General features: G+C 41.2%; 1 protein-coding gene across 1 annotated transcript in view; it reads left to right on the top strand.

Moving 5' to 3' along the window:
- COL25A1 (collagen type XXV alpha 1 chain) overlaps positions 1-22,254 on the top strand; it is a 657,401-nt gene that overhangs the window by 600,785 nt on the left and 34,362 nt on the right. The window contains exons 26-28 of the mRNA XM_073602240.1: positions 814-858; positions 16,371-16,451; positions 18,736-18,798. Coding sequence (XP_073458341.1) covers positions 814-858; positions 16,371-16,451; positions 18,736-18,798 — 189 coding nt within the window. The remainder of the gene's footprint in view (positions 1-813; positions 859-16,370; positions 16,452-18,735; positions 18,799-22,254) is intronic.

Raw genomic sequence — 22,254 nt, 5'->3', positions numbered from 1 at the left:
ATGAGCATATTGACATTTTATTAAAATTCAGTTACAGCATAATAAGTGTTGTGCTTTTATGCTTATGCTGCTGGTTGTATGGTGGCAATTGCTATGCTTTGCTACTCTATGATGGCTATGCATGTGTAGCACCATGCATCAAAAATACTAACCCTAATTACCAATTGGCCTATAATTTCAGATTGATAAAACTGTCCAAATCATCCCCTGCATTATTACAATATCAAGTTAGTAAAAACTACACTTCTGAGATCTAGAGTTTAGAAAGGTGATTTTTTAAAAAAGTTGTCAGACTCGTAAATCCTAATTCAACATTTTTGCACAATCTTTGACAAACGTTTAGTAATCTCCCTGATTTTTCTTCCTACTTGTGTTAGAAGCATCTTACATTATCATATGACAGAGTTGTCTTTCCATCTCTTGGGAAATATGTTAGTCGAAAGTAAACTTCAGTAAAGCTGAACAGGCTTTATTGCTCCAAGTGCGAAGAGAGAATGACAACTTCTGTCAGATGATGGTAAGTGTTTCTAATACAAGAAACAGCATTCTCGATAAGCTTCCTTTAAATGAAAAACTCTGTACACATCACAAGCTGTCATTTTTTGAAATCACAGACAAAAGCTAGTATTGTAACGTGAACTGTCCCTTTGCTTTCTTTATGATCTCAACAAAGATTGTCCTTGTAGATTACTCTATCAGCACAAGAACCTGATGAATGCATCTAGAAAGCCATATCACCTAAATGTGGTGTGGTGGTTTCATTCAATATCTGCCAGTGAACTTGGCTCATGGTAACTTACATTGTTTCTACAGGGAGAGGGAGGCCCTATTGGTCCTCCAGGAGTTGATGGGGAGCAGGTAATGTTTGCAGTAATTTATCACTCAAAATTCCAATGTGTAGGGGGTGGTTAGTAATAAATAATACTGAAATGGACATTAACGCTCAGAAAAAAGTAATCTTGAAATGAATGACAATCTCTCAAGTCTAAAATAATATATGATTGTTGTTTACATAATTACTATATATTCCAAAAGTTATTTAGTCTAGGTTCACACTGGAACGCAGTGATGAAAACCTGCGTTTTGTGCACATTTCCCAAACCGCGTTCATAACGTACTGCAGCTGTGATCTGCAGCGGGTGTCAATGTTAGATTAAAGACACCCTAAACATAGAATGCAATTGCAGTGCATTTTCCTGCATTGGATCATATGGTACAAAAATATCATGCAATCTGGTTGCAGTGCATTTCGAAAAGTAGCACATGCATTACTTTTGATGCGATGCAGTGCAATTTGAGCCCATTCAAAATAAATGGGCTCAAACTGCACCGCACTGAATCGCATGTGAATTGCACAGGAATGCGCAGTGCATTCACAGTGTGAACTGGGGTTTACTGGCATCTCAATGCGACTGCCATTTTTGAACATAGAGAAACCTTCATTTTTGAACATTAGTGTCCTAATACTACCACATCATTGTCTAGATGGTAAATTTCTGAACATTAGTGTCCTAATACTATCATATTATTGTCTGGATGTTTTTATTTCTAAACATTAGTTAACTAATACTACTTTATAACTATCTAGATGATCTTTCATTTCTGGACAACCGGATCCTAATACTACCATGTCATTGCTTAGATCAGCCTTTCTCAGACTTCTTACCACAGAGGAACCTCTGAAATAAACCTGAATCTCTGGGAAAACCCAATAAAATGATTAGATCTACAGCTCATGGTACAGTCGCATGATCAGTAGAATGTAGAGAGTTTTAAATAAATGTGTAAAGAATAGGGTTTACTTAATAATCATCCTCTGGGCTTCCTCCTGAATGATGTTTACCTAATAATCAACCTCTAGACTTCCCCCACAGCTTCCTAGGGGTTCCTTGAAAGTAGAGTATCTCAAGGAAACCTCAGCAACTTCTGGAGGAACCCCAGGATTTCATGGAACCCTGACTGAGAAAGGCTGATCTAGATGCTCATTCATTTCTGCACATTATCACCATATCACTTTCTAAATGTTTTATTTTCTGCACATTAGTGTCCTAACATCACTCTGTCACTGTCTAGAGGTTCTTTCACTACTGAACACTAATGTCCTAATACTACCATGTTAATATTTAATTGTTCCTCATCTGTTAAAGGTTATCACTAAAGTATTACTTTCTACACGCCAATAGCATGACTTCATGCAGTACTGCTTGACAGCAGATGAAAGCTGACAGGGCAGTAAAGTTGGTGGAATAGGACTAGATGTAAATCATACCATAATATATTTGATTTGATTTAATTAATTTAAAAACTATCTTTAGGCTCTATCCATAGTCAAACATCTGAAGAAGAAAACAAGTAATTGTTATTTCATTTAGTGTACATAAAATGTATTTTTTTAACAAAAGATAATACTGTGTTTTGCTTCCCGCCCATGCTTTTCATTATGTTAAAAAGCAATGGATTATGTGTTGCTGTTCCTATAGACTGAAACTTTACATGGGCTTCTAAGATCTAGGACTTCTCAAGAGATAAGATTTTGTAAAGATGTTACTAATGCCACCTTCCAGACAGATCTCCCCTGGCAGTGGACAGACATCTGGCCAATGTGACAAATGAAAGATGGCAATTTCAAACATTAATTTAAAAAAATAATGCACTCATGCTTACCTCAATAGGAAACATAATAGCATGAAAGCATAATAATGCTTTTAGACCAATTTAATTTTTTTTATATTTTTATGTTTTTTTTTAAACTAATGCTTAAAGTAGAACTATAGGCAAACTTTTGTTTTCATTTTGGATAGAGCAAGGGAGGGTTATAACCCCTGTCCGATTTTTTTCACCATCTGTATCCCAATGGGGAGATTTACCTTCACTTCCTGTCCCATAGCCAGGACTTTTTTTTCAGCAGGAACTAGGGGGAACTCAGTTCCACCACCTCTGGCTCAGGTTTTTTACTCCCTGCTCACCACTATCACTTGGTAACACTGAAGCTTCTGCTCATCTCCCAGTAGCTCCCACAGGCCAGATCTCCTGCACAGATCCCACTGCTGGACAGGGACAAGGGAGATACAGAACAGGTGTCCAGGGTTCAGTGCAGTCATGGGCAGGAGAGGGTGCGTGTTAGGCCGCACCCTCTATGGTCTCCATTTTTTCCCTGGTGACCAGTTGTTGATGCTCCTACTGCATAATCTCCCTTGCAAGTGACTGTAGTATAGTATAGTATGCTGGGAGGTACTACAGGTATTTATATACCTGTGTTTCAGCTTAGGTGTTTCAGCTTAATATTGCAACAAAGGTAAGATATATGACAGATGGTGGAGCTTTTAAGGAGGGGGGAGAAAATGAGGGAAGTGGAGGTAGGGGTTTTTATGCAGAGGGAAGAGCTACTATTTGATGCCATTTGGCAGGTATGTGAGTGTGGCGGGCATGGTTGAGTTCCTGCACCTATTCTCTGAGAAAAAAAGCCCTGCCCATAGCCAAACAGAAAGTAAAAAGAAATCCCTGCAAATTAATGGAATTTCTTGGGGACCCCCAGGTCACCAAAACTAGTGTCCCCATTGGAAGATTTTCCCTCTATTACTTTTCTAGGGACAACCCAAAATTTTGAGTTTTATTTTACTTTCACTTTCAATGATCATGGTAAACAGGACAAATAGAGAGGGTGGATCTCTCTAATAGGAAATGATTAAAAGCCCTATCAGGATTTTTTTCACCTGTATCCCATTTTTGATATTTATTTTCAAGAAGGTAAGTCTCTCTAATGGGTACACAGAAAGTCTTAAACACCTGGCAGGGGTTTTAACCCTTCCCTACTCTATCCGCAGCAAAAAAGTTTTGCATTTAGATATACTTTAATCTATTTTTCTAATTGTTTATAAAAACTTTATTTCACAAATAAACATTTAACTCAGGATGCGTTCATGGCACTGGTTTTGCAGAACAGTCTCTTTTTTTTAAGTCCATCATTGCTGCTCTCTTTGTGATTATATTTTTCTATATGAAAATTCACACAGAAATGAGGGTGTGTATTCTGACTTAATCAAAATCCTATGTAATTTGATAGGGGTTAGCATGTGAAAAGGAGCCTAGAGCTTCACCTGCTGGCTTCAAATGGTAAACACTTAAAAGGTGAAAAAAAGTACTTTAACATTTGTTGAACAACATAAATAATAACCTTATATACAAAATCCTATTTAGCCCCTTAAATCATATGTGCTCCAACTTTAACACATTGAAGTGTTGATTTGATTATCCAGATAGCATGTTTCACCCTAAATATTAATAATATTAGAAATAAATGTAAACTTCCATAAAATGTCTGTCACACGGGGAAACTGCTACTTCATTACTTTATTTTGAAATGTGTGTAAAAATGTCTGTTGTCAACAGCTACCACTTAGAAAAGGTTGACTCTGATTTAGAACTGGTGTGTGAAATTTATAAATAAATTGGTGGACGTGAGCATTGTAGTTATTTTTTGAAGGCATGTCAGTGAGTAAGGCCTATAGATGTTTTTTACAATAAAGGTATCACCAGTTTCTAGTGGGAGAGCACAATACAGTGTCAGCAAATCTTGGGTCACTCTGGCAGACCAGTAACAACTTCTAGAGTTGATTGGCAGGGCTGGTGCTATGCCTAACATCACAAGAAAAGTTGGTATTAGTTATAATTGCAGAATCCAGCATCAACAATTACTGTTTTGAACATTATAAATGTTAAAGTACAGTTTTGTTAATGTTCCTTTCGATTCCACAGGGGTTTGCATTGTATTGCATATCTGCGATCTCCACAAAATGAATGTGGGAGCCCCACTGTAAAAGTGCAGAAATTACACAGTCTGAATGCAGTAAAGCTTTTTAGATGGAAGATGGGCAATTAACTGATATAAGGGGTTTATAGTCACTGTTAGAATCGATTCCCATGAATAGAGCCATTATTTTGTTCTCATTTTCAGTCATTGTAATTTTTTCTTGTTTACTTCAAGATTGTCATTTTCATCTTGGTATACTTTTCTTAACACTGGTATTCACAAACATCCTTTCATTCTTCCCCTTCTGCCTCTGTATCTTTTTGTTCTATCCAAGGCTTTTGATTGCACTTCTCTTGCTAGGTAACAGTATTAAATGATGATGGAATCTTAAGTACCTGTCCCATGTAAACATCGCACTAACAATATTATCTAATGGCCAGTTATATATGGTTTGTACATTAACCACTTACGGACCGCCCGCCGCAGTTTTACGTCAGTACTTTGAAGAGGAATATCGTTGTTATGGCAGCAGCTAGCTGCCATATCCTCTTCTTCAGCTGGCGGTCCGCTTTCAGATAAAAGTGGTCCCTGTGGCGGATTCGCCACAAGATCACTTTTATCTGTGGCGGGAGAGGGCCCCCCTTCCTCCGCCGCTTACCGGAGCCATCGGTAGTCACTGAGATGATTGGATCCTTCTCCTGGCTTGGTATGGGGATGAGTGAGTGGAAGATGGCCCCCACCCATCTCCATATCATTGCAGGGCGGAAGCAACGTCAAAAACGTCACTTCCGCCCACAGCCCTTAAAGGGCCATTTTTTTTATTGCATTTTAGTGTAAATATGAGATCAGAGGTCTTTTTGACCCCAAATCTCATATTTAAGAGGTCCTGTCATGCTTTTTTCTATTACAAAGGATGTTTACATTCCTTGTAATAGGAATAAAAGTGACACATTTTTTTCTTAAAGGAACAGTGTAAAAATAAAAAATAAAAGGTAAGGCTAGACCTCCTCTGTAACTCAAAACATACAGCCTGTAGAATTTTTTAAACGTTGCCTATGGGGATTTTTAAGGGTAAAAGTTTGTCGCCATTCCACAAGCGGGCGCAATTTTTAAGCGTGACATGTTGGGTATCAATTTACTCGGCGTAACATTATCTTTCACGATATGGGGCTAACTTTATTGTTGTCTTTTTTTTTATTCAAAAAAGTGTATTTTTTCCAAAAAAAGTGCGATTGTAAGACCGCTGCGCAAATACAGTGTGACAGAAAGTATTGCAGTATTCTTTAGGGTGTTAGAAAAAATATATAATGTTTGGGGGTTCTAAGTAATTTTCTAGCAAAAAAAAAAACGTTTTTAACTTGTAAACAACAAATCTCAGAACGATATGTGTTATAAAGGAAAAAAACGTGCGCGCTACTATGTATCATTTTAAAGAAAATATAAATCATCAATCTACGGTGAATAAAGTCAAAATAAACTCAGAAAAGAAAAAATATATAATAAATGTATAGTAACCGTGAATTAGCTGCAACCACTTGGTAGTGTACCCAAAAAACACTGCATAATCAATTGTAAAAAGAAGAAATAAAAGTGGTGCACTTATTCAATAATGAGACATGAATAAATATACTTAAAGTATGAACATGATAAGTATCCAAAACATACAAATAAATAAATATGAATAAAAATCCAACTAAAGCCCAATGGTAGGAGTCAGTTCATATAAAGATAAAAATCTCATAGGTGTAACTTGATAGAAGAAAAAACAGACAGCACATCAATCCAAGCATCGGTTGTTATATTTATGAATTGGCCGCTCACCTCCAAAAATGACCCAAAGGTCAAACAAGGCTCATCAGATAGCCAGATAAGAAATCCTGCTGATGGATCTGTAGAGACATCCAGGTCCCAAGTGAAGACGAAGAACTACGTCCAGATCTTAGTATCAAAACATCTAGGGAAACTCCATATGTAGAGGAAACAGCTCGCTCCAAGAAATGGCACTTCTTGTATAAATGGCGCTCAAAGGAAACAAAGAACAGCCACAGTGCAATATTGCCAAATAAAAGTAAATTTATTAAGTAAAAGAAGCTGCTTACATCAAGTAAGAATAAAAATCTCAGTAAGAAACAATGGGAGTAGTGACACACTCGCCTCCTCACCGCACTCTGAGAAAGTCACGTGACCAGTGACGCAACGCGTTGGTTGGAGCCTTGTAACGCCATTTCTGGTGGCGTTTTACGGAAGTGTGGTGAGAAGGCGAGTGTGTCACTACTCCCATTGTTTCTTACTGAGATTTTTATTCTTACTCTGACTATCTGATGAGCCTTGTTTGACTTTTGGGTCATTTTTGGAGGTGAGCAGCCAATTCATAAATATACCAGTCGATGTTTGCATTGATGTGTTGTCTGTGTTTTCTTCTATCAAGTTACCCCTATGAGATTTTTATCTTTATATGAACTGACGCCTACTGTTGGGCTTTAGTTGGACTTTTATTCACATTTATTTATTTGTATGTTTTGGATACTTATCATGTTCATTCTTTTTTTTTTTTTTTTTAACAAGAAAAATAGTTTATTCAATGTTTACAATACAAGCGATGCATATACACAGTTGTACACAGAAGTATTATCACATAAGTTGTCACAAAACAAGTGAGCGACATCTTGAACAGTATATAAAAAAAAAAAAGTGCAGAGGTGTCTAGTTACATCACATTAGGAGATGAGATCAAAGACAATAGGTTCCAGGACTAATAGTTGAGAAGGTCTTGGAGAGAAAAAAAAAAAAGAAAAAAAAGGGGGGGGGGAGAGAAGGGGGGGGGAGAGAGGGGGGGGCGGGGAAGGACCACATCCATCTTGCTAGGTTCACAGTACTCAAAGCAGGGTTAAACAATCAGAAAATTAAAATAGTGGTAAACCATTATCGGGCGGGTCCAACAGCCTCATCGCGGTGGTCATCCTCCCCCAATGTACCCCACGCATCTATCCAACCCGACCATATCTTGTCAAATTTGGCAGGACAGTTTCGGTTAGTATAGGTAAGTTTATACAATGGTAGCACCGAGTTCAATTTAAGGTGCCATAAGGATACTGTGGGTGGGGCATTGTCCTTCCAGTGAAGAAATATCTCTCTACGAGCGTAAAATGTGGCATAATTTAAAAATAGTCTAGTGTATTTACCCCTTACCCTAGAGTCAAAGACATTGAGCAGCATCAATTTGGGGTCTGTGACCAGTTCTAGAGAGGTAACCCGTCTAAGGGTGTCAGCTATCCCAAGCCAGTAATCCCCAAGGCGAGGACAGGACCATATCATATGAAAGAACGCAGCAGAACTCTGACCACACCTAGGACAGGCCACGGGAGTGTTAGGATTCATAAGTGTCAATCGCTTTGGAGTATAATAGGCCCTGTGGAGGAACTTGACCTGCATAAAACGGTCTCTGGCCGAGATCATATTAGTGACAAAGGATGATACACAGGACTCCCATTCCTCCTCTGTCAGATCTGGGATATCTACTTTCCATCTATCATGAGTTTTTTCAAGTTTTTTCAATGGAGCTACGGACAGATGAAAATATAGGGAGGAGAGGGGTCTATCTATGACCCTAGCAGTGAGTAGTCCCTCCACAGAGTCTGATTTCAATATAATTTGAGCTGGGAACTGTTTCTTGTACGCATGCCGGAGTTGATAGTACCTAAACAGCATCCATCCCGGGAGTGAGTAGGCACTTTTGAGATCCGCAAAGGATCTCAGTTTACCCCCCACCACAATATGTTTCAGTTTTACTATGCCCTTCCCTGCCCAAACCTGGGGATCTGGAACAGTATTCAGGTGTGGTAAGTTGGGATTACCCCATAAAGGAATATGGGGAGAAAATGTCTCGGGAGAGGCAAAGCGGGCCCTGGCCTTATGCCATACAGTAATGGTTGTACGCATCAAGTCCGTGATGCCGGGGTGAGACCTCACCCCCCTAAACACCACATTGCTGAGAGAGGAGTATGAACCCATTATGGCTGCCTCCAAGGTTACCGCCGGGTTGTCCTGTAGCTGTGAGAACCACCATCTGACCGTCACCAGAACGGCCGCCCAGAAATAGATCTGAAAATCTGGTAGGGACAGGCCGCCCTGGGTGACGGGCAGCTGGAGGGTAGTAATGGCCAGTCGCGGGGATCCGCCATTCCAAACAAAGGACGAAATTATACTTTTCACTCTTGCAAAGAATGAGGCCGGAGGGATTAAAGGGGCATTACGAAAGAGGTAAAGGAACTTGGGGAGATAAACCATTTTAATTAAATTTACCCTACCCACGGGTGATAGGGGAAGAGTCCTCCAAGCTGTACATTTTTGTGAAAAATTTTTAAGAAGTGGTTGAAGGTTCAGCTCATAATATGAGGACAATGGAGTCCCAACCCTCACACCCAGGTATTTGAACTCTGATGTCCAGTTTAGGGGGGTGCCTGTTGGTGGGTGGGGACTCGCTGGATTCAGCGAGAAAAGAAGGGATTTTCCCCAGTTAATTTTAATGCCCGAGAACGATCCGAATTCGTCTATTATTTGTAGCGCGGGTGGGAGGGAAGAAATATCTTTAAGGAAAAGGAGGGTATCGTCGGCGTATAAGGATATTTTATCTGTTATTACACCAACTTGGATTCCTTTTACTGAGGAAGCGGATCTAATACGAGCTGCCATGGGCTCCATGGCTAGCGCGAATAATCCAGGGGATAGTGGGCAGCCCTGTCTGGTACCCCTAGACAGGGGAAACGGTGGGGATAATGAATTGTTTGTGCGTATACGGGCCGTGGGATTAGAGTATAGCATCTGGACCCAACTAATAAAGCGAGGGCCAAATCCAAACTTGCGGAGGACCGCCCAGAGGTAGCGCCACTCAACTGAATCAAAAGCCTTTTCGGCATCTAGAGAGGCGACAACCTCCGGGCCGTCCCCGCTCGCCCTGGACAGATGCGTTAAGAGACGCCGGATGTTTATGTCGGTCCCCCTGCCCGGCATAAAACCAGACTGATCCGCATGCACCAGTGCCGTAATCACAGTATTTAAGCGACCAGCCAAAACCTTGGCCAACAGCTTGGCATCCACATTAAGGAGAGAAACAGGACGATATGAAGAGCAGTGTTCGGGAGGCTTGCCTTGTTTAAGAATGACTACTATAACCGCCTCAGCCATTGTCGGGGGCAATGAATTCCCCTCCATGGCGTTTTGGAGCATTCTTTTGAACAATGGCAGTATTTCTTCTGCATATGTCTTAAAGAACTCGGCAGGTATCCCATCCGGGCCCGGCGTTTTGCCGTTTTGTAAGGAGGCCACTGCCTTCTGTACTTCCTCTAACAGGATAGGACCGTCCAAAGCCTCTCTAAACGTGGATGTCAGGCAAGGGAGCTCCACCCCGTCAAGATATGTTGCCAGTTCCGCGTCTGTACAATTCATTCTAGAACTGTATAGGTCCCTATAAAATGACGCAAATCTATCATTAATGGATGAAGGATCTGTTAGGGTCGTCCCGTCTAAGTCATAAATGGTGGAAATAGTGACTGGGGAGGAGCTTTCCCTCGCCAGCCATGCCAGCATACTACCAGTCTTTTCCCCGTGCTCAAAAATTCTTTGGGACTGATGCAGAAATTTAGTCTTAGTGGCTGATGTTCGTAGCAGGAGAACATCCCGCAGTGCTGCCTGAAAGTCAGAGTACGCTCTCGAAGTCCGAGACTCCGAGTATTCCTCCTCTAGTACTGCCACCTTCTCCTCAGCCTTTCGGGTCTCCTCTCTCAGGTCCTTACGGACCTTACGGATATGAGACTGCAGGTTACCTCTAGTGAAGGCCTTGAATGCGTCCCAGGATGTGGTCAGAGATATCGATTGGTCCAAATCCCGCCAATATTGTATTGCTTCAGATCTAAATGGTTCCGATATTCTGGAATCATCTAGCCAAAATCTGGACAATCTCCAGAGATTCTCACCCGGTGAACAGGACACACACAGCCTCAAGGCAAGCGGTGCGTGATCGGATACGCCACGGGGGAGAATGGTGATGTCCCTAACCCTGGGCAGCATAGACCCCCCCGCATAGGCCAGGTCTATGCGCGAGAAGGTCTTATGCGAGGCCGAATGACACGTGTAGGCCCTTCGGGAAGGGTTCCTCCATCTCCATACATCTGTCAGGTTAGAGGCTTCGGCCCACGAGATCAGGTCTGAAGAGGAGCCGGTTCCGGGCGAGAACCTGTCCATTCCAGGATCCGGGGCCATGTTAAAATCCCCCAACACCACCACATTATCCGTAGCATAGGTGGCAATTTTAGAGATAAGCTGATTAAGCAATCTCATGGAGGCCGGGGGGGGGAGGTACAAACCCACCACCACTAGTTCTAATCTATCTACCATGGCATGTAGTATAACAAAACGGCCCTCCGGATCTAGTTCCAGCGCCAACAGTTTAAACGGTAGAGACTTATGAATTAGAATGCTGACTCCCCTAGAGAAGTTGGTGTAAGTAGAGTGATATTGATGTCCCACCCATGGCCGTCTGAGGCTCAGAACTCTGCTGCCTGTCAAGTGAGTTTCTTGCAGTATACATATTTGGGGATGATAGGTTTTAAGAAATTGAAATACCAATGACCTTTTCACAGAAGAATTTAATCCCCTAGTGTTCCATGAGACAATAGTACAATCAGCCATAGTCATCTATAGGTACATTTCCCAGCTGTGGACCTCTACCCAAATTTAGGTGCAACGCTCGGACCACCATGTAAGTCAGGGCGTGGCACCCCAAACACTGAGTGACAATTATATTTGCATCGCTTGTGGAAGAAAAACATAAGAACCAAACATAACCAAATAAACCCAACCAACCCCCCCACCCCCCACCCCGCCAACCCCAGCCCCAACTTGGGGGAGGCTCAGGATCCCAATCTCGAACCAAGGCGAACGCGCCTGTAAAGGGGGAACGTGTGCAAAACGGCATCTGCAGTTCAGCAATTAGATCTCACATGTAGTCTCTTGCTGGAGACCGGACTGATAAAAGAGCAGGTGCAGGCTCCCGGCAGCCGCCGGGGGTACAAACTTGAAAAGTAACGTTACAAAGTGAATTCAAATGATTCAGTCATTACCAGAGGATTCACCATAGAGTGTTATTAGACCATGCAGGACAGGAGGCCCTAAAAGGGCCAATGTATAAGAGAGGCACGTCTTTAAGGCCACACATGGCTAAGGCAATCAGGGGCCAGATCCCATCCATAGAGATAGTGGTAACTGAGTAAATAATCAACATTTAGAACCGGTAATGGGCCTGGGTCCAGGACATGCAAAAAAGGGAAAGGGGAAGAAGGAGCATTAGGAACCGCCCTGGTACCACTATTGCAGTAATGAGGCCTCAAGAAGCCTCTCGGGGTCCATCCATCCGAGTCTCGAGAATTCAAAAGTAATAAGCCACAACATGTGGTGGGTGCCAGCAGGAAGACCCAGGCCAACTGATAGGAAAAGGCACGGTTCAGGAAGAACAGTAAACAGTAACAATCCGCTTAAGTGGGTAATTAGGAAGTTCACTCATCTGGGCGGAAGTGTATCAATCCAGGCAGAGGCCTCCTCTGGGGACACAAAGAACCGCGTAGACTCTCCGTCTTCCACCCTCAGCCTGGCCGGGAACAGCATGCTGTATTTAATATGAAGGGAGCGAAGCCTCGCTCTAACAGCATCAAAGGATTTTCGTTGCTTTTGTGTTTCCAGCGAGTAATCCGGGAATATGAGAAGCTTAGCATTTTCGAAGCGGAGTTCGCCTTGGGCTCTGGCCTCCCTCATCACAATATCTCTGTCCCGAAAATGAAGGAGTTTGAAAATAAAGGTACGGGGAGGTGCTCCCTGGGGTCCCCTGGCGGTGGGTATGCGGTGGGCCCTTTCCACTGTAAAAAACGGGGAGAAGCGTGCTGAAGGGAGCAGTTGTTGCAGTAGGCGTTCGGCGAAGGCCGTAGGATTCGTGCCCTCTGCCCCTTCAGGGAGTCCCAATATGCGTAAATTATTCCGTCGATTACGGTTCTCCGCATCTTCTGCGCGGGACTCAAGCGTTTTTACTCTGGCCTTAAGTGCATGAATGTCAGCCCCATGATCACGCACCGTATCCTCCGCCTGGGAGACCCTTTGCTCCACCTCAGATACTCGTCCCCTAAAGGCGTCAAAGTCCTTCCTAATAAACTCTACATTAGCTTGTATGTGATCCACCTTACCGGTCAGGGTAGTTATGGCCTGTAGAACCGCCTTAAAATCAGCCGCTGTGGCAGGCATCTTATCAGGATCTTCGGCCTGGTTCTCCATCTGGGGAAGAGTCTTAGGCGAGGTCCCGGCTGCGGCCTTGTCTGTGGTGTCGGGTTTTGTGGCCTTTTTCCTTGATCTAGACTGACTTTTTCGCCTTTGCATACCCCCAGGAAGGCACCAGGAGTGAGAAGGGACAGGGAGAGCCCGCAGGATCTGTGATTTATGGCGTCCGAACGGGCACCGCGCCGGCCGTGTGAGGCCGCGGGCAGGGCCTTCTAGGCGAGACCGCGGCTTCGGCCTAGTCCGCGCCGGCCGGCTCCGGTCCTTTTTTTAATATTTCGGCCGGCTGATTCTCTGCCCCAGCAATCCGGACCTGTCCCCCAGGCAGTAGGGGTCTAAGTAGGCCAATATTATGGGGTCTGCACCCAGTAAAAAGGGGATAATTGATCCGGTCTCAGGGAGCTCAGACAAACACGTCTGCTCCCTCTGCCATCCTGGACACGCCCCCATCATGTTCATTCTTTAAGTATATTAATTCATGTCACGTTATTGAATAAGTGCACCACTCTTATTTCTTCTTTTTAAATCTCAGAAAGAGGCTTGGTTCTTAAGTGGTTAATTGCAATTACATTTATGAGAGGAACAAATTATAGGCTTTGGGTAATACATGCATTCAGAGGAGAATTAATCATTTTAAACATGCTAAATGTAGCTTGTCATGCTTGAAAAAAAAAAATGGTATGCTTATTAATTTTGTACAACTATAAGATCTTAAAGCCGAGTTTAGAATTTACAGGCATACACAAATATCAAAGTAATTTTTTCAATTTAAAATCACTTTCATCATTAAATGCTGTGTGTTATTTACAATCTGTTACTGACTATTTAAACTACTGTGGCAACTAAAGATAATGAAACCATGCCATGATTCACATATGAACTTCATCTCCATACAGTGGTTTTACACATTACTCGAGGTGTAAAATTTTAATTCTTGAATGCTTTTAAAGTATTCTTAAATTCTACTAAATCTGGCAAACATTACTAGGGAAAAAATTTGTTATTGCCCACTAGTCACTAATGAAAGTCAAATTTAACTACCAATAAGGTAGCTAAAATTTAGGAATGGCTGGCAAATTCTAGTCTAAGTGGAAAACCATTATCATATGATCATTGTAAGGATTTTAGCAGACTTCACAGATTCTTACCTGCTTCTGTTCTGTAGATATTGAGACTTGCTGAAAGTCAGTTTTAAGTGGTTGTGCTTCTGTCAAAATTACATCCTCAGTTTCAGTCTTGTAATGGGAAACATTTTACTAGCATCCCTACAGACTTGTAGGATTCTTGTTAAAAAACATCATGTTGTAAATATGGTGTTTTTTAATATTATTTTTACTGTAAGCCACCATTGCAGTCCTTTTATTATACATTCATCTTTATTGTGATTTCCTGGGTACAAAATCTTCTTTTGATATAGCAAGACCTTATTGGCATTAAAAAGTTCTTGCAAACAATGTTACATTTAACAAAATATATGCACCTGCTGCATCTGCTGCACCATTACAGTCCTTCTATTATACAGTCATCTTTATCGTGATCTCCAGGAAAAAAAAATATATACACCTGCTACTTGGCTCGACTCTCTGCCAATGAAAAAAACAGGTATAATTCTTTGTGACATAGGATATATACTCCCTACATGAAAAATAGTCAGAAATCAAACTTCTATACTATAATAAGTATGTTGTATTCACTTGAAAAATAAAATAAAACTATAATATAATATACCAGTAGCACAGCTCCTCTGGTTCTCTGAGGTACATATTGCAAGCCTAAATGCAGCCAAAATAAAAAACATGAAATCAGCTTAAGGGACACAGCTTAGAATCAGTAGGAAGTGTCTGTTGTGCTGATGCCTGTTCTCTTAGTAGGAATCTTCCTCTATCCATGTTCCCCAACCCCCACCTCTGTAGTCTTCCAGGGTGGGGTGGGTTAATAGAACTGTGGGTGCTGTAATTTTTTTTGATACAGCTTAGTCACCTTCCTTTGATGATATTCTAGAATTTGTTGAGAAAGCTGTCATTTATGATTGCCCCAATGCTGAACTTAACCAAATATATAATCCTACATGTCCCTTTGGTATATTTCTACAGCTATTTTCTATGTGCTGGAAGAAAGAACCTTTTTTTTGTCTTTTTACCATGGGAAAATTGTTCCTAATTTCCTGTCGGAAAAACAGGAAGTGACAAGAAATTTCTCCAAAGGAGGGGAAATCCCCTTGTAGATAGTTATCTGCAGAAGAGGCATCCCCATTTGAAGATTTTACCCTAATGACAATGGTCACCAGGACAATAGAGACAGTGAACCTCCCCAGTTGTAACACAATATCAGTGGCTTCAAACCTTACCCTTAACCCTTTTGATATTTCCTCTTTAGATGGCAGGGATATTTTTTGTTACAATGTCTTTGCTCATTTTTGTAAAGATGTAACATTATTTGCAAATGTTTTTTACAGCACTAACAATACAATGCAAAGTGTTTGCTTGTCCTGCTTTAACTCCTATACCATAATAAAGATTACCATTTAATGGAAGGATGGGTGTGGTGGCTTACATTTTTCTGTTATTAGGAACATGCAGGAGTAGTTGCTATGCACCCCACACAGAAGATGGGGTGGGAGAGATGTTCACTGCAAGTTTCAATTCCTTCTTTTAACAGAACTAGAGAAGGAGAGATCCCCTTTCTGCCGGTACAGTGGGATTATCTGTGCAACTGTTCATATGGTAGCCATTGTTTTCTCCCATTTGCTGGTTCTCCAAGCTTCGTTACAACATGAATGTTCACAACAAGGGATCCCTCTTTTCTTCACCGTATAAGGCTTTAGAACAAAAGAAGTGTTGAATATGAGCTTCCTGGCCTCAGTCGTGTGCAGCATTGTAATAGGAGTTAACAGGACAGCAGGAAAATGAAGTTGTTTTGATTTTGAATACAGTCTTTGAGTTTAACTTCTGTTACTAATATTCATCCCATACTGTACCCTGATTGACCAGCCAAGACATGGTGGATGCACTAAACAATATTTTTTTTAGTTAAATCCACTGTTTTCATCATGTTTGCCTCCACAAGAGACTTCTACTTAGTTCACAACAATATATCATTTGGATGTGAAAAGATACACATTCATGGCAGTGGATAAATCAGCAATACTATCAGTGAGTACCCAGTATTCTAGTTCACTAAACCATGACATCTTTTTTTATCTCTAGAAACCACAGAGCTGCATGCTATCCATCTTGTAAAGAGAGTACTTGCGTAACCTGTACGTTTTCTTAACTGTTAATTAAGTTGCTATTGCATTAAATAGGGCCCTAAAGGTTCCAAAGGAGATCGTGGAGAGTCTGGTATAGCGGGAGAGAAAGGAGGAATTGGCCTCCCTGGATTACCAGTAAGTGCTAACAACCAGCTCTGTTGTTGTCACCCAATTTCAATTGACTAATCCAAAGGTTTCAAAGTTTTCTGAAAATTATTGTCTTTGAGAATTTCTTAGCTATTGTACAGAAGTCTTCAAATGCAAACAAATACAGTATACACAAATTTAAATTGTATACAATCTTAGCCAAAGTAGTTGAAAGTGCTCTGTGGTTGTATCTCAAAGTAGAAATATGGCCTCCCTATAAAAAAATACAATTATACGTGCATATGCACTTACAATTTTCTCCCAGTTCCCCTGCAAAGTCCCACAAATACCTATTGAGCCTGGCAGTGTAATTCACCTAATGCAGCTTCCTGTGAGGGTGATCCCTTAAGTGATGGATGTTCTTAAATACCATGCTTTGGCAAGCGACAGTAGTCACAAATAGGCAGGGTCAATGATTTCCTAATTCTGCCCGCATGTTAGATATTTACATTACATTTTGGAATGACATTGCTTTTTTACCTTTAACAAGTTCAATAACAAGAGGGCCGTGTCCTTTCATTAAAAGAAGATTGTTAGAAATGTTAGTTATACATACTATAGGGCCAGATTTCATGGTTATGCCACCATAATATGCCCTAATATTTTGATGCCTTCTATGACCAAAAAGGCATTATGCTGGCGTAAGCACATGTGAATGATAGCACCCTTGCAAGCCCAGTCCCCTGTGCCATATAATTTTTTAAAATAATATCTACTGTTAGAAAGTGCTATTGGGGGCAGGATGCAGTCTATTTTTTTATTGCCGCCCTAGGCACTGACCTCAAGATTGCCACTGTGGTAAATACAGCCCTGTCTATGAGACTTCTGTGACCGCACTTTTATTATACAAAGGTTATTCACATTCTGAATGCGATCAAATGCTACTTTCTTAAGATTCTTTCCCTGAGGTTTTACATAAGATAATCATAGTCTAAGATAAGAAATAGGGTATTTGGGCAATCACTGAAACCAGCTAACATGGAAATATCCAGCTTTGAGTGACTTCATAAAGATTGTCTATAAACGATATGTCTCCAATGTTGATTTTCTAGAAATGTATGCCCACATGCTCATGCACAAGTAACTTCTCATTCTGGTTTGATGTTAGTGTATTAGATTAAAAATGGAAAAAGTCAGGTTTTTCAAAGGGTTGATGTTCATGCATATGGTCTTCAGTCGTGTAGTTTGATGAGCCTTTTGTTTTAAAAATATTATTTTTTTATTCATTTGGCTACAAAACAAAATTCAACTAACCACTAAGTAGAAGGGGAAGAATTGAAGTAGACACAAACCCTAACTGGACAACATTTCGTTTGCTAAAGCACCGTGAACCCTAAACAAATGGGTTGGCTTTTGTTTTATAGTTTGTTGCATCTCAGTGTTGCTGAACTCCTCCAGCCACTTTCTGTTAAAATGTCTATGCTGCACATCATTGCACTGGACCAGCTTCTAGATAGTGACAACAGTTCACAATGTCTGTACATTTTGTGTCAGCATTGCCATTCGAACACTCATTCAGGGATGCATGTGATAGGATGGTAGGGCAGGAGCATAATTGAGAGACAGTTATCACTGATAACAGAAAGTCCAACCATGGACTTTCATACCAGGATTATTGGATATTTTTAATGAAAGGTGAATATTCAAAAAGATTTAAAAAAAACTTTCAAAATTACATTAACATGTTACAACTGTGGCCTCATTCACATGGCCGTAAAAATGTTACTGATGTTATTACACATGTGTTTTCTAGGAAAAAATTTCCTGCATAATGACCAGTAAAATACTTGCATATAAATGCGTTTAAACAGATAAAGACGCGTACAGATGCTTATCCGTACATAATACTAATTTATTTTCCCCCTTTGTTTAGGCTTAATTTACGTGCTTACAAATGCCTATACATATGTTTATACGCATAAGCACATAAAGTATATATTCTTAGAGGCATATTTTTGTATTCTGTGTTACAGATCTGAAAGCAGCTCATGTTTACACACCTGTGTGTATGGCTCCATTGTAAACCATACAGCTGCATTCAGATCCATAATTAAAAAACACTTGTATATGCGTTTTTTTACAGCCATGTGAATATAGCCTTATATGAAATTTTAGTAATTGGGTTTAGATTTGAACTCTGATTCTAAGATCTGCCAGGCCTACAGAGCACTGAAAAAGAACAGAAGATGATTGCATAGATCTTAGTATATCACACATTTCTTTTTCACTTTTAAAAACACAATATGATTTGCAAATATTACATATTTTCTAGGGTGCAAATGGGCTAAAGGGAGAAAAAGGAGATCATGGTGCATCTGGGCCTCATGGAGCTTCTGTGAGTAGGACAACAAATTTTGTAGAAAAACGTATTATTCTTTGACTGTAATAACCATCTATCTAAATGGTGTATATTCTTATGGCCCGCTGTACTAAAGCTGAAAGTTTCCTCAACAGACAACTGGTGAATTCATACTGTGTATTACTGAGATCCATGGGACTACTCAAACACTCAGTTGGAAACATACAGTATCTCACAAAAGTGAGTACACCCCTCACATTTTTGTAAATATTTTATTATATCTTTTCATTTGACAACACTGAAGAAATTACACTTTGCTACAATGTAAAGTAGTGAGTGTACAGCTTGTATAACAGTGTAAATTTGCTGTTCCCTCAAAATACTTTTAGTGCCGGTTCACACAGGGGAGACTTGTCAGGCGACCTAGTCGCCTGACAAGTCGCCTCCCGTTCTGTACAATGGAACCGTTCTAATAGGAGCGACGCAAGTCGCTCCAATTTAGAAAAAGGTTCCTGTACTTCTTTTGGGGTGACTTGAGGCGACTTGCATAGACTTCTATACAGAAGTCGTTTTGCAAGTCGCCGTGGATGTCGTGTGCAGGTTGCCTCGGTGAGGCGACCTGCAAGTCGTGCCGCCCCTGTGTGAACCGGGGCTAACCCTCAGCTTCTTTAGCAAGGCAGTAGTCGCCTTGGAGGTGTGTTTGGGGTCGTTATCATGTTGCAATACTGCCCTGTGGCCCAGTCTCCAAAGGGAGGGGGTCATGCTCTGCTTCAGTATGTCACAGTACATTTGGCATTCATGGTTCCCTCAAGCACCACCATGCTTGACTGTAGGCAAGACACACTTGTCTTTCTACTCCTCACCTGGTTGCCGCCACATATGCTTGACACCATCTGAACCAAATAAGTTTATCTTTGTCTCATCAGACCACAGGACATGGTTCCAGTAATCCATGTCCTTAGTCTACTTGTCTTCAGCAAACTGTTTGAGGACTTTCTTGTGCATCATCTTTAGAAGAGGCCATGCAGACCAATTTGATGCAGTGTGCGGCGTATAGTCTGAGCACTGACAGGCTGACCCCCCATGCCTTCAACCTCTGCAGCAATGCTGGCAGTACTCATATGTCTATTTCCCAAAGACAACCTCTGGATATGACGCTGAGCACGTGCACTCAACTTCTTTGGTTAATCATGGCGAGGCCTGTTCTGAGTGGGACTTGTCCTGTTAAACTCCTGTATGGTCTTGGTCACCGTGCTGCAGCTCAGTTTCAGGGTCCTGGCAATCTTCTTATAGCCTAGGCCATTTTTTTCAGATCCTCAGAGAGTTCTTTGCCATGAGGTGCCATGTTGAACTTCCAGTGACCAGTATGAGAGAGTGAGAGCGATAACACCAAATTTAACACACCTGCTCCCCATTCGCACCTGAGACCTTGTAACACTAACGAGTCACATGACATCGGGGAGGGAAAATGGCTAATTGGGCCCAATTTGGACATTTTCACTTAGGGGTGTACTCACTTTTGTTGCCAGTGGTTTAGACATTAATGGCTGTGTGATGAGGTATTTTGAGGGGACAGCAAATTTACACTGTTTTACAAGCTGTGCACTCACTACTTTACATTGTAGCAAAGTGTAATTTCTTCAGTGTTGTCACATGAAAAGATATAATAAAATATTTACAAAAATGTAAGGGGTGTACTCCCTTTTGTGAGATACTGTACATATCTAAATTTATTAATGCTCTAGAACTCAAAAAATCATTATGATGGACTATTTGTAATTCAAAGCCTGCATCCTTTAACTTACTAAGACCAGTAAAATCTGCATTCTAAATTCGTTTTTCATAAAAATAACAATGTTTAGTGATGTATTTTTCAACTATTTGCAATTGTAAACATTTATAAATTCGTCAAAAATTAGTTAAAAGGAAAAACAAAAATTGACACCTTAATTTTATATATCATTGGCTTCTTAAGCCTTAAGCCAGTCTTAAAACAGTCTTATAATTATTGTTTATTATTTGTATGGTCCAGTAATGTTTTTCTGTAAACATATTAAAGAAAGGCAATTAAGATTTGAAATTGGAAAGTGAAAAAAAAATCTAACGTTAACTGTTGTTAAAAACATTCCCTCCCCTCTCCTACCTATTCTGCATACCCTGTGTTAAAAAAAAAGACTGAGTGCTTACCTCTTTTTAATCTGCTGTGGTCCGGTAATGTGGTCCTGCAGCTCCAGCTACCCTATGTCAATATACGGCTGCTGTAGGGGAGAGGAGAGAGCGCTGACAATGGCTGGGCTATGGGAGTCTATGGGTGCTGTCACAGCCTTTGTTGAACCCTCCCTTACACATGGGAGCCGGAGTTGCAGGATCATATGCCCGTACCAGACTGTATTAAAAAAGGAAGCACACAGATCCTTTTTACACAGGGTATGCAGGATAGGTAGGAGGAAGGGGGCAGGGAGTATTTCTAAGAATAGTTAGTGTTAGGCTTTTCTTCCACTTTAATTATAAGTAGGGATGAGCCTGATGTTCAACTCGAACATCGGGAGTTTGCTCGTTCTCCTGTTCGCCCAACAGCGAACAATATGCGGTGTTCGCGGCAAATTCGAAAGTCGCGAAACGCCGTTAAAGTCTAGTGGGACACTAACATGAAAAACCAAAAGTGCTCATTTTAAAGGCTTATATGCGAGTTATTGCCATCAAAACTGTTTGAGAACCCAGGTCCTACCCGGGGGACATGTATCAATGCAAAAAAAAGTTTTAAAAACGGCCGTTTTTCAGGAGTAGTGATTTTAATAATGCTTAAAGTGAAACAATAAAAATGAAATATTCCTTTAAATATTGTCTCCTTAGTATGCCTGTAAAGTAGCGCATCTTTCCCATGTTTATAACAGTGCCACAGCAAAATTACATTTCAAAAGGAAAAAAAGTAATTTAAAACTGATCCCGGCAATATAGATAAAAATCATTGAAAAAAATGGCATAGGCTCCCCCGCAGTCCATTACCAGGCCCCCAAATTTTAAAAAAATATTGCGTAGGGGTCCCCCCAAAATCCATACCAGGCCCTTCAGGTCTGGTATGGATTTTAAAGGGAACCCGAGCCAAAATTTAAAAAAAAAATGGCTAAGGGGCCCCCCAAAATGCATACAAGACCCTTATCCAAGCACACAACCTGGCAGCCTGCAGGAAAAGGGGGGTCGAGAGAGCCCCCAACTGAACCGTACCAGGCTACATGCCCTCAACAAGGGGAGGATGCTTTGGGGTCCCCCTCAAAACACCTTGTCCCCATGTTGATGGGGACAAGGGCCTCATTCCCACAACCCTTGCCGGGTGGTTGTGAGGGCCTGCGGGCGGGGGGGCTTATCAGAATCTGGAAGCCCCCTTTAACAAGGGGACCTCCAGATTCCAGCCCCCCCATGTGAATGGGTATCGGGTACATTTCACCCCTACACATTCACCAAAAAAAGTGTCAAAATGTTAAAAATCACAGT

Source organism: Aquarana catesbeiana, linkage group LG01 (assembly GCF_042186555.1).
Source record: "Aquarana catesbeiana isolate 2022-GZ linkage group LG01, ASM4218655v1, whole genome shotgun sequence".
Taxonomy (NCBI): Eukaryota; Metazoa; Chordata; class Amphibia; order Anura; family Ranidae; genus Aquarana; species Aquarana catesbeiana.
Note: the sequence above shows the minus strand (reverse complement) of the source record. Positions and strands in the feature narration are given on the sequence as shown.